At 43.7% G+C, this 13,102-nt stretch overlaps 1 protein-coding gene across 1 annotated transcript in view; it reads left to right on the forward strand.

Annotated features, from left to right (window-relative positions):
* The window catches only part of SLC6A20 (solute carrier family 6 member 20), a 50,886-nt gene extending 45,734 nt beyond the window's left edge, over positions 1 to 5,152 (forward strand). Inside the window, exons 10-11 of the mRNA XM_020987326.2 lie at positions 680 to 845; positions 5,003 to 5,152. Of these exons, the coding sequence (XP_020842985.1) occupies positions 680 to 845; positions 5,003 to 5,152 (316 nt within the window). The remainder of the gene's footprint in view (positions 1 to 679; positions 846 to 5,002) is intronic.
* The last annotated feature ends 7,950 nt before the right edge of the window (positions 5,153 to 13,102 follow it).

Raw genomic sequence — 13,102 nt, forward strand, 5'->3', positions numbered from 1 at the left:
ACTTCAAGGACTCTCCATCAATGGTTTTAATTACCTATTTGTTCCTCTCCCTGCCCCCTCCAAACTCCCTATCATTCTCAAATAATACACTAGGTCCCTTCTGAGCCTGCCCCCTGGGGAATCTGCTTATGAGCAGTGACACGGCTGGGGTACATGCCCACCAGGGAGAAGAAAGAGCAAAGGTCTGAGCCATCTGCCAATTGGCTAATGAGGCTTAGGGTCACTAAGAAGGGCCACTGTTCTCTCTCCCTGTTTCCAAGCCATGGCTTTCCACCTGAGCTCCTCCAGAGACCCCCATTCAGAGTTCATCTTTGTCAGAGGCACATTCCTCTTGAATGTCCCTCAGCAGATGATTCTCTTCATTGGTTATCTGGGTTGTTAATGCCAAGCCACATCTTGGGTACAGCAACTCCCCCGCCTCATCCCATCCTGCCCATGCCACGCTAGGAAGGAACACCGGAGCTGAACCTCTAAGAGTGGATAAGTGAGCAAACTTGGGCATGGATCCTTATATATGTGTGTGAGACACAAATATAAATTAAGCACTTGGTGGTGTCTTCCAATCCAAATTTTGGATTGTCCATTGGGCTATGTGAGCTTCTTCCCCCTTCCCTTAGCTGGGATGGTTTGGACCTTATCCCTTCCCTACCCCTTATTCTCATTCTGTGTTTTTTAATAGATTTGAAAACGACCTTCAAGTCATGACTGGATGCAAGTTAAACTGGTATTGGAAAATCATGTGGGCTTTTGTAAGTCCCTTGCTTATTATCAGCCTATTTATTTTTTACCTGATGGACTACATCCTCACAGGAAACCTGAAGTACCAAGCCTGGGATGCAACACAGGTAATTGTCCCCTTCCTAAGTGGGTCCAGGTCATGAATTCGCCCCCCAGCCCCACTGACTCCTGGAGAAGTCAAGGGACCCGCGGGACACGTGGGCAGGCAATAATGGGAGCCTTGTCCCTGATTCATCAGTCTTCTCATTGCAGTGCAATGCCTGCTGGGCATTACAGTGTTATGTCCTTTGGTATGACTACGGTCTCTTGTCATTGCAGTTTTATGGTAGCAACATAACACAGTGGCAAGAAGACTGGATCTGGAGTAAGGGACCCAGGTTCAAACCTGGACTTTGCCCGTTAATACCCACATAATCTGAGAGAAGTCAACTTCACCCCTCCGGGTCTGTTTTCTCATCTGGAAAATGAATGGCTGGGCTAACCAACCTCCAAGAGTTCCTTCCCGTTTTAAATCTGTGACCTTTCACCCAGGAGCAGGGGATGGCTTGCTTTTAGATGGGCTTCATTCCTCTTAGTTACTAGGACGTTTGAGTCCCTCATTTTTTTTTCACAGAACTGATAAAAACAGCCTTTTCTCTTGGGGTTTGAATTAGCACCAGCAAAACATAGACAGTTCTTACTTTATGTAAGTGACAATTCCATCGACCTCTATGCTGGTAATAGGAATTTGCCTCCCGATATAGAGGAGGGAGAGAGAGAAAAAGGAAGGGGGCCAGGCACCCATGGAGCACTGAGCCGAGGGGCAGGAGTGGAGAGAGAAAGAGAGAACAGTGCTGTACTGTCAAGGTGACATAGGGGGTTTTTTGGAATGCAGATTTCTTTTAGAATTTTTTATATAAAGTTGAATTTGTATAATACGAATTTATGTAAAGGGAGAACTGTCTGTATAGCTTTTCTGTCTTCAGAGTGAAAGCCTTGGGCCTTAAAGTTTGTCTAAATGCCTTTCCAAAAATTTTTTTATACTTTTTAAAATTTTTCTAGAACTTAAATACATAATAAGAAAAGAAAAAGAAACATTGTAAACTTAAATACAAAATAAGAAAAGAAAAAATGTCATGTGCACAGTAGAGAGGATTCAAAATATATAGCAATAAATTTCCATTTCAAGAAAGCCTATGTAATAAATACTACGCATAGTGTCAAGAGCTGTCCATCTTTTCTTTGCTTCCTTGTAAGTTTTCTTTTGTTCTCTGCTGTGCACTTTTTACTTTGTCCTTTTCCCCCCTTCCTCCCACCCCCAGAAGGCTACAATTAATCACGGACCAACACACACACACACACACACACAGATCCTAAAATGTTTTATGTGATTACACATGTATAAGCTATATCTGACTGTTTACCATCTCAGGGAGGAGAGAAGGGAAGGAGGGATAGAATTTGGAACTCAAAACTTAAAAAAGATCACAAATGTTTAAAAAATTATTTTAACATGTAATTGGCTGGGGCTGGGGTGGGGGGGTGGGGGGTGTATAAAATATCTTTAAAAATTTTTTTAATAAATAAATATCTTTCCAAGCCTGAATGTCTCTTTGAGAGGAAGGTGAGCTTCTTAGCATAGTACTGCCATCTACTGACTAGTTTGGATTTCAGCAAGAATTTTTCAAGCTAACTCTACATCAGTGGTCCAATGAGGATGGGTGTGTCTGCCCAACCTTGGAAAGGATTCACAAATTGGATACCGCCCATAACTAAATTGTGGGACAAGGTACACCAGGCAAACATCATGATACCAAGGAAAGGCATTATGGTTATAGCGGAAGGGGTACTGGAGTCCAAGGACCTAGCGTCAATCCTCACTTTACCTACTGACTTCTGACTGACATTGAGCAAATCACTTTGTCTTGTTGAACTTCTATTTCCTAATATGGAAACAAGCAGGGGCAGATTAGAGAGCTTCTAAGGTCCCTTCCAGTTCTGGATGAATGATCCTATGAGGTGGCCTTTCCCTCCAGGGCAACAGTTTAAGGCAACGAAACTTCTGGTTTGCTCTGTTAGGAAAATATGAAGACCAGCTCCATCCAAGGATCCCTTGTCTCTGCTCCCTTACACTTTTGATCAATATTTGATCATGTGTGCTCTTGGGAAAGTGCTCACCTTTCTAAATCGTATCCATTTCTCCTCCAAGGAGATAACATTTGCAAAGAAGCAGCTCTGTGGTAGAGCACTGGTCTGGGAATCGGGAAGACCTAAGTTCAAATCCAGCATCAGACACTTACTAGCCGGGTGACCCCGGGCAAAGCACTTAACTTCTGCATGCCTCAGTTTCCTCAAGTGTACAATGGGGATAATAAGAGCACCTACCTCTCAAGGGGATTTTGGGGACCACATGTGGTATTTGTAAAGTACTTAGCACAGGGCCTGGCACGCGGAAGTCATTTAATAAATACTTATTTGTCTTCCTTCTTTGTTACAGCACTTTGCACAGTGCCTGGCACACGGCAGATACTTATTATACACTTTTTCTTTCCTTTTTGGGTTTTTGTGCCACTGATCTCTCTTAGTTGTCTGACTGTTCCTTCTCAATCTCTTTTGTTGGGTCATTATATCAGGCCCCCTAATTGTGGCTGTACCCCAAAGCTCTGTCCTGGGACATATTCTGTTCTCCCTCAGCACCTTCTCACTCGGTATCCCCACCAGTTCCCTAGAGTTTAATTATTATCTCTAGACAGATGATTCCCAGATCTACATATTAAGCCCTAGTCTCTCCCCTGAGATGCAGCCACGCATTTCCCACTGTCTATTAGATATTCCAAACTGGTGTCCCATAAGCATCTCAAACTCAACACATTCAATTGTCTTTATCCCTCAAACGACCTCCCTTCTGGTCTTCCCCATTTCTGTTTCAGGCAGCACCATCTCTTTAGTCACTCAGATTCACAACATTGGCATTATTCTTCTCTCCAAATATCCAGTCAATTACCTCATATTGTCATTTCTAGCTCTACAAAATCCTGTTCCCCTCTTTCTCCTCACATAGCTACCACCCTAATTCAAGCCCTCACCTCCTCCCATTTGGACTCTTTATTGTAATAGCTTCTTAAACGGTCTCCGTGTCTCCAATCTTTTCTCTCTCCAATTCGTTCTCCACACATTAGCCAAGGTGAATTTCCTGAGGTGCTGGTCTGAGCATATTAAACCCTACTCAGTAAATTCCACTGGTTTCCTGAGACCTCTAGGATCAAGATTAAGGATTAACCAAAACCTTAAAACTGCCCTAAGACTAGTTTTTCAAATCACTCCACAATCTGCCCCCACCTGTCTTTTAAAATTTATTACGTATTATACCTCCCCATTCATTCTTGCTGTTGCTGACACAGAGCACTTTATCACCCATCTCTGAGTCTTTGCACTGCTATGTCCCATGCCTGCAAAGTACAAACTACATCATCTTCTTGTCTTCTCAGAATCCTTGCTTCTTTCAGAACTTGGCTCAAGTGACACCTTTTTTTCTTTCTTTCTTTCTTTTTATTTGGGGGGGTGTGTGAGGCAATCAGAGTTAAGTGACTTGCCTAGGGTCACACAGCTAGTATCATGTGTCTGATGTCAGATTTGAACTCAAGTCTTCCTGACTCCAGGACCGGTGCTCTATCCACTGCGCCACCTAGTTGCCCCGTCAAGTGACATCTTAAAGCCTTTCCTTCTTCATTTCAGCTCCTAACAATCTCCCTCTAAATTTTTTTACTTTGCATTTATCATCTATATACTCATTTATGTACATATTGTTGCCCCCCCAGAACGTAAGTTCCCTGAGGGCAGATGTTTCATTTTTGTCCATGTTTCCCCAGCAGTGCCAGGCACACAGTAGACATTTAATAAATGCTTGACGATTCTGCTCATTTTAAACCTAGGAAAGACCTCAGGGGCCAATCCCCATTATTATACATTGGGATCAGGTGGTTAAATCCCTGTAGACACAGTTAAATCACAAAGACACACAGCTAAGTGGCAGCCCTAGGGACTGCCCTCCGGGTTTGACCCAAACTCAGCACTTTTCTCACTGTATCCTGCTGCTCGATGTTTCTCACTGGGGTTCCGAGCAGAAATCCTCAGATCTCAGCCACCACGTTCCCAACAGTCTCTCAGCACGCTAAGATATCAGTTGCCAAGGTCCATTCCATGTCATTCAAGGTAGGGGAAGGGTGGTAGTGTTTTCTCTCCTCCCTACATTGCTTCCTGGTCACATTTTATTTCTTGCTTTCAGGGTCAGCTGGTACCCAAGGATTATCCTGGTTATGCCTTGGCAGTGATCAGCTTCCTTGTGGTCTCTTCCCTCATGTTCATCCCCCTGGTGGCTCTGGGAACCTTCATCATGAACAGAAGGAAAAGGGGAAACACATCTACTATGGTGTGAGCAGCAGGACTCCCACGGATGTCTTTTTGGAGTAGTTGAAAGAACTGTGTACTCAGATGCCCATTTTTGCATAGTTCTTATTTATAGCTTTACTGTCTTTGGATGCCTTTTTATGTTTGTTTTTCAAACATATCAGTAGTACTCAGGAGAAAGTCTCTCAGCTTTTAGGGCCTTTAAGGAGGAAATAGGACCATATGGCCAAAGGACAACCGTTTAAGAAAACCCACAAACCCCTCATGACTTCCTCTCATTTGCCTTTCCCAGCAAGGTTCCTTAGGACTAATTTGTTAGCAAAAGCTTGTAAAGGAGAACAGGCCCTGTGAAGAGAAGAGATTTGAAGTGACTTTCTTGTCATTTGTGGCAAGGTATAGTCACTCTCCTCTGGTGTCTGTTTATATGGGATCCGGTTGAATTCAAGTTTTCATTTTCTTTTCCTACAGCGGAAAAAGGCACAGCCCTAGAGGGAAAGTGTGTTAGGGAACCCTGGCTCTTTGATCAAGTTAGCATGTTTCAGAGTAGTCAAGAGAAGTACAGATGTCCCAGGGACAAAAGCTTTTAGAATACAAATGGACGGTTTCCATTCTGTAATATGGCATCCTTATTCCCCTTTAAGTATTTCTTTTGAAGATTTAAGATGAAGACTGAAACTATTTCAATGATATAAGGAACTGCCAGTATAGAAATTCCCCCTACCAATGCACATTGGCATCTCTGCAACTTATAAGTTTTAGAGATCTAGAGCAGTGACGAGTTAGGTGACTTGCCTACCATCACACGGCCAGTATGTGGTCAAAGGTGGGATTTAAACCTAGGTCTTCATGACTTTGACTCTGGCTCTCTCTGTGTTATACCCTGGATGACTTTTTGAGGATTTGCCCTTCTGAATTTACCAATATGGTGCCAACAGCAAGGTCAGATGGAACACAAAACAAGAAGGTACCCATCTGAGTGCCCATCAGGAGCATCTTAATACAGATTCTTTTAGTTAAATCCACAGCATTTTTGGAGAAGAGGTGAGAGAATTGTTTCTGCTCCCTTCCTAGAAAGAGTGCTTCCCTATCTCTAACAACTTGTCAGAGATGTAAGCCATCCTTAAGTACTTGGGAGGATGTGGCATAGAACTCAAGCTTGCCCCCATATCATGATGAGGCATCCGAGGAAGTTGTTAGTCATGTGGCATAGAACATTCTTTAATGCAAATAAACAAGACAGCCACGTGGCCCGTCTAACACGATGTAGTACAAACCAATTATTAAACCACGCATTTATTAAGCACCTACTAAAATTCTTATCATCATCATTTCTGCCCCATTTTTATTGTGATGAACTAGGAAAGATCATAGAATTAGGACCATAGAATTTAGAAAGGGTTTCTACTGGTAGATTTTGTTAAGGATGTTGAAACTTTGGGGGAGACCAAAGTCCACATGACAACTTTTTGAGAAACTTACTCAACATTCGTTCCAGAGCACCTACAATGTGCACAGGTAGTAAGGAGCATAAAAGTATGAACAAGCCGTGATGCCTGGCTTAAACTCAGATAGGAGAGATGAGATAGGCACAAATATATACAAGAAAAAGTACAGTGGTCTCAGAACACAAGAGAGGCACCATAAGAGCTCAGAGGAAAGAGAGTTCCATTTGAGGGTGCAGGAATCAGGAAAAATTTCATGGCGGATTTGAGCTGGACCTTGAAGGATGAAAGAAGGATGAGGGATGGAAGGGAAGGCATTCCAGGCATAGGGAACTGCAAGAGCGAATAAAAGTACAAGCAGTGGGAATTGCAAAGTGTGTAAGGAGCAGTGAGGGGGCCAGTTTGGTGGCAGCATACGCTATTTGAAGGGGAAGAGGGTGAGATAAACTCCAGAGGGCAGGCTGAAGCCAGTTTGTGGAGGGCATGTAAGGCCAGGATCAGAAATGAGGTCTTCGGTGTCTTTTTCTGGTGTCTATTTTTCTTCTCACGGGGGATTTTCCTTGGAGCAAGTAGAGGCATTAGAGATTCAAGTCTTGGTCTTTCTGTGATCGAGAGCTAACTGGCTTTCTGTTCTTTGAACGCTTACCTCATCAGCTCTCCTGGTGGTATAGAAAAAGCACATGTGCCTTCAAAAACGCAGGAACCAAAGCTTTCTTGGGCCAGACTTTCCCTCCTTTGGTCCTTCCATTGATCCTTCCTCATGCTGTCACTTCAAGCATCAAAACGTTTCCAATTTTGGGTGGAGTAGTGGACGGCTTTGAACATGACAGCACAGTCTGTTCCAGGATCACTGAAGTCTTTCCAGCTCATCCACACATCCTGCAATTTGCCTTGTCTTAGGGGATCCCACTCACCCCGAAATCAGTGTCTGTCCCTTCCATCAGCTGTTATCAAGGACTGGGCACAAACTCAGACTACAAATGAAAATGGTGTTTTGTTTATAAACCACGTCAAAATGTCAACATCTAAATGAGTACTGCACTCCAAAATTCCCCTCTTGGAATTGCCCGCAGAGAGTTTGCCAGCCACACAAGAAAAGAGAAAGGGAGACATGATGGCAGAAGAGCCAGGAAACGGTTTCTCGGCCGAGCCCAGCTGCTCATGAGCTGAGGGTTCCGTTCTGGCCCTTAGGTCTCTCAGCTAGAAGAAGAGAGGGTTCAGTAAGATTCTCTCTAGAGTGCTTTCCTACTCTGAAGTTCGAGGATAATTAGAATCAGTTTTAGTGCTTGTCAGTTTTTCTTTCTCTCTGTCTTCCCCCTATCTCCAACCTCTTCTCTCCCTTCACACAGTCTTCCAAGTTGAAAGAGATGTCAGAGACCAATCTGAATTCCAATCCATTGCTGAATAAGAATCCACACTATAACACACTTAGATGGTCAAAGCCCAGAAACTCCTGGAAAAGTCCCATTAGCACTAATTATTAGGAAGTTTTTCCTATCAATAAACCTACATTTCTTTGTAACTATCATAGACCCACTCCTCCTAGTTTGGCTTTCTGGGGCCAGGCAGTGTAAGTCTTCTTTGCAACAACCCTTCAAGAGCTTGCAGACAATTATCATGAACCCTCTGAGTTTCTTTTCTCCAAACTAAACATTCTCAGAGAACAAGTACTGGGTAGTGCTGGAGGTGCTGCCGGGAAGACTGGGGTTTGAATCTGGCCTCCGAAATGTACCAGCTGTGTGACCCTGGGCAAGTCTCAGCCTCTTTAGCCTCAGTTCCCTCTTCTGTAAAATAGGAGCAATAGTACTTACTTCAAAGGGTTGTTGTGAGAGTCAAATGCATCATCTAAAGTCCTGTTAAGTGTGGTGGTGTTGTTTTTTCAATCCCTCACACAGTCTCAGTACAGACCTTACCATCATGGTCTTCCTCTTCGGGATACCTACCACAAGTTCCTCTCTCTCTTCACTCTCTTCATCTACTTTGTCTACCCCTTCCTCCTCCGACATTAGGCTTGAGTCAATAGCTCCCTCAGCCAAACTGGAGAGCGCTGTGGTAGTGCCTGTAAGAGGCCAAGGCACTGTGTGGGGAGAGGAAGTGATGGGGCCACGCACTGGGGAAAGCTCTATGCCAGACAAACCCAGCAAAACCCAGACAGACGTGACTTAATCTTTATGCTACCTGCCTAGGTGCTTTGAATAGAATTGGCTGAGGACCATCCATGACGGCTGGAATTTGAAGTTCCGGAAGTTCAAGATTGCTCAGAATTTGGAATATTAGGGGTAGATCATGGAGCGGGAAAGACCTTAGAGGTCACCGAATCTAACCTAGATGCAGAGAGGTTGTCACTTGCCCATGGCAGGCAACAGAAGAGTTAGAATTTGAACTCAGGCCTTTTTGATGCCAAATCCTGGACTTTCCTCCTATTAATTCTAGATAAAAACGCCTTCATAAAAATGGCTTCAATTTAGCCATTTCATTTTAGCCATTGGTAACAGCTTTAAAAGAAGGGGATTACAGCACCACTAAACAAAGCATTCTCAGGCCTTCCTCAAAAGAAACATGTATTTAGAAGACACCTGATATCCCCTTCCATCCCACGCAAAGGTGGCCACGGCGAAGGGAACTGCAGTCATTTCTGTCACGACAAGACAAAGGTGTTTGCCTGATAACATAGGATGGGAAAGAAGATGTTAGCACTGGTTGGTCATAGACTCATGAGTTGCCTTTTACTAGTTGTGAGACCTTAGGCAAGTCACTTAACTTTTCAAAGTCTGTTTTCTCCTCCATAAAATGGGGATAATTAATATGATTTACATTGCTTACCTCACAGGGCTGGCGTGAGGAACACATGAGATAATGTATGTGGAAGTGCTTTGTAAATTGTTTAAGCTATTCTGTGAGCCCTTATTTTTAATGGTGCTGAATATTATCGCCCCAAGCACATTCTAACCTAAGTCTGTAGCAGGCAGTACTCACTTCTCAGACATAGGGGACAACCTGCCTTTCAACTTAGTTCTAAGAAACCTTACAGAGAGACCTTTCCTAAATCTGTGTTTATTAACAACTGACATTGTAGATAAATCCTATACGAATGTTTTGAAATTCCTGACATCCGCTGATTGCACTCTTGGGAGACAGCACTAGCCCTGACTTCAACATTTGTCTGTCCCTGTAATTACACTGGACAAAACCACTTTCTGAAATGACTGCCTAGGGGTCAGAGTATTAAGGGCATGAGTAAAACTTGGGGTGGAAAGGAGGGAAGGTACAGAAATTCTAGTTTAACCTTGCTTGATTTAAGATAGGAGACAGTATATTCTGAATTTATACAATTTTCTGAGGACCAGAAGGCTAATCCTTAGAACCTACATAAGTTACCATTTTTTTCCCTCAATGGATAGGAGTCACTTGAAACAACGGTTTTAAGTGTGCCTTCAACAAATTCACCTCTGAGCTAGTTTAAAGAAACATAACAGCAAGCATGTGTTAAATTATAAGCCATTTTTACACGATGCTTCATGAGAGAAATCAGATTTGTTATTTTGCCTACTTTAGATGGAAACTTAATTCAACAAACATAGTAATCCCCTATTAGGCTGTGTAAAGCACTATGGGGCAGATGGGACACTTTGATCTTGGATCCACAACTAACCCATTTCCCTTGTCTTGGGACAACAGGAGTATATGGGGGTAGAAGCAGCACTACATATAACCATTTCCTTTCCAGCTTTTTATTCTGCCATGTAATAGGATTGCTGAAATTTAAATGTCTTTGTAGCTTGGTTACATGCAGGATGAAAGTGAAAACCGCCAGGAGGGAGCGAAAAAGTAGCCAAATTCAGACATTCCTAGGTGAAACTTTGGGTCAGGGCAAGAGCCAAAGGATGTATTTTTTTTTAAATTTATTTTGCGAGGCAATTGGGATTAAGTGACTTGCCCAGGGTCACATAGCTAGTAACGTCAAGTGTCTGAGACTGGATTTGAACTCAGGTCTTCCTGACTCCTGGGTCAGTGCTCTATCCACTGCACCACCTAGCTGTCCCAGACATAATTTTTGAGAAGCTTTCATCGCCTCTCACCTGCACTAACCTAGCCAGGTTTTGTGCCTTGGCCTGCCGCCACTCTGTCCATCCTCCATACAGCGGGCCGAAGTGACTTTGTTAAAGTGAAGATCCGATTGTTTCACTCTCCTGTTCAATAAACTCCAATGGTTTCCAACTGTCGTCAGGATCACATGTGAAGACCTTGGTTTGGCTTTTAAAACCCTTCACAACCTGACCACAACCTATCTTTCCAACCTTCTTATGTACATCACTCCCCTTTAATGTGCTCTGCTGCCAGGCCAGACTGGCCTTCCTGACTGATGCTCCTTACATGAGACTTTATCTCCCATCTCTATACCTTTGCATCCCATACCTGGGATGTACTCCTTCAGCTTCACCTCTCGGAATACCTTTCCTTCAGAACTAATCTCCAACACCTGGGAAGCTAAGTGGCTCAGTGGGTTACAGCTTTGGGCTGGGAGTCAGGAAGCCTCATCTTCCTCAGTTCAAATCTGGCCTCAGACACTTCCTACTGTGTAGCTCTGGGCAAGTCACTTAACCCTGCTTGCCTCAGTTTCCTCATCTGTAAAGCGAGCCAGAGAAGGAAATGGCGAGCCACTCCAGTATCTCTGCCAAGAAAACCCCAAAAGGAGGGACAAGCCATAGAACAACACTCTCCAACACCGCTTCCTACAGGAAACCTTTTGTGATGCCAGACTTGCAGATCTCTGCCCACAAATTACCTCACTTCTACTAACCTACACATATCCTGTCCCCCCCCCCCCCCGCCCCATAGAAATTCCTAGGGAGCAGAGACTGGTTCCTTTTGTCTTTATCACTAGGGCCTAAGACGATGCATGGTTCCTAACAGTGGGCTCTTAACGAATGCTGGTTAACTGATCTTTTGTAAAAACTAAATTTAACTCTTCTCTTCACTTCTCACATTTTCCTTCTGTATCTTTTCCTTTCTCTCCCCCCCCCCACCTCAGAGCCAGACCATACAACAAAGAACCTTCTTGACTACTCTTTTGGATAAACTCAATAATACGGATCATGAAGTTCTTACTTCAAAAGCATCATCTCTAGTTTCATGGCTGTGGGCACTCTCTCAAGCAAGACAGGTTGTGACCCCTCCTCCATGGCTTAGAGGTGCTCTTCCTGAGATGCTAGGACCCAAAGAATTCCACACCTGGCAGTCGACCTTCTCGGTGAAGCTCTCCAAACTGGGTTAGGAAGCTACTAAGGTGACCAGAAAAGAGTCTTTCTAGGTTGGTGGGCCTATCAGACCTCACACACCACTGGCATAACCTGGATCACCTCCTTATGGTGCTGAGATCCAAAATATTTCAGTGGAGGAATAAGGACCTGAAATAAAACTTAATGATGGCTCTGAATGCCATTTTACCCATTTCTTGTAACCTCCTGTGGCTGGAACACTCAATGAGAAAGTGAGACTGAAAATGTGTACCTGAGCTCACGACCAAGATCATCCAGTTTGCAAGAGGATGTGCCGAGAGCTAATAAAGCATCCATTTTTGTTTTGTTTTTAGGCAATTGGGGTTAAGTGACTTGCCCAGGATCACACAGCTAGTAAGTGTGGTCTCAGGCTGGATTTGAACTCAGGTCCTCCTGACTTCAGGGCCGGTGCTCTATACACTGTACCACCTAGCTGCCCCCTGCTAATAAAGCATCTGGATCAGTTAACCTGGGATATTATCTAAGCCATTCTCTTCTCTTGCCCCCACTCAACCAGTCCATGAAGGTGAATCATCCAAGGTGAAGCTCCTCCAACAAGCCTAGTTCTAACGGGGTGCCGAAGGTACTCACAGACTCTCAGAGCAAGAAGGAACCCTGAAAATCACTCATTTTATGGACAGAGGGGAAACTGAGGCCCAATAATATTCCGTTATATTCATGTACCACAATTTGGTCATTTCTCAGTCCATAGACAGTTTCTAATGCTTAGCTTGTCACACAGTAGGTACTTAATGCTTGTTGCCTTGACTTTCCAGTTCTTTGTTGCAACAAAAGAACCATCGTGAATATTTTGGCATGTGTGAGACCTTTCTTTGTCTTTGACATCCTTGACATCATGGCACTGGCTCCTTGAGGTCACTAGTTTTCTATATATTCAATAATCACTCCTTAAATAAAAGGTTCTGGAATTTGTGCAAGAATCAGTCAAGCTCACTAGCCTATAGTTTGTAGCTATTTTTCTAAAAAAAAAAAAAAAGGAAACATTTGTCTTTTCTGCTCCCTCTCTCCATGGTTTTTCAGTTGGCAGTGATTCCACATTCTCTCTGGCCAGTTCTCTCGATAGGTAGGTAGCTCACGTGGGTTGTGAATGCTGATTCTAACCCAAAGGCAGGTGGGGGCTCTTACAATTTCTCTCCTTGTCCTGGGTATCAATTTCCCATTTGCCATCTTTGCTCTGTCCTTTCTGACCCCAAAATCATCCTCTTTAGTAGGGGAAGAAGTCTAACAGCTCTCCCT

This window comes from Phascolarctos cinereus, unplaced genomic scaffold, assembly GCF_003287225.1.
Source record: "Phascolarctos cinereus isolate Bilbo 61053 unplaced genomic scaffold, phaCin_HiC Scaffold_1;HRSCAF=81, whole genome shotgun sequence".
NCBI classification, from domain to species: Eukaryota; Metazoa; Chordata; class Mammalia; order Diprotodontia; family Phascolarctidae; genus Phascolarctos; species Phascolarctos cinereus.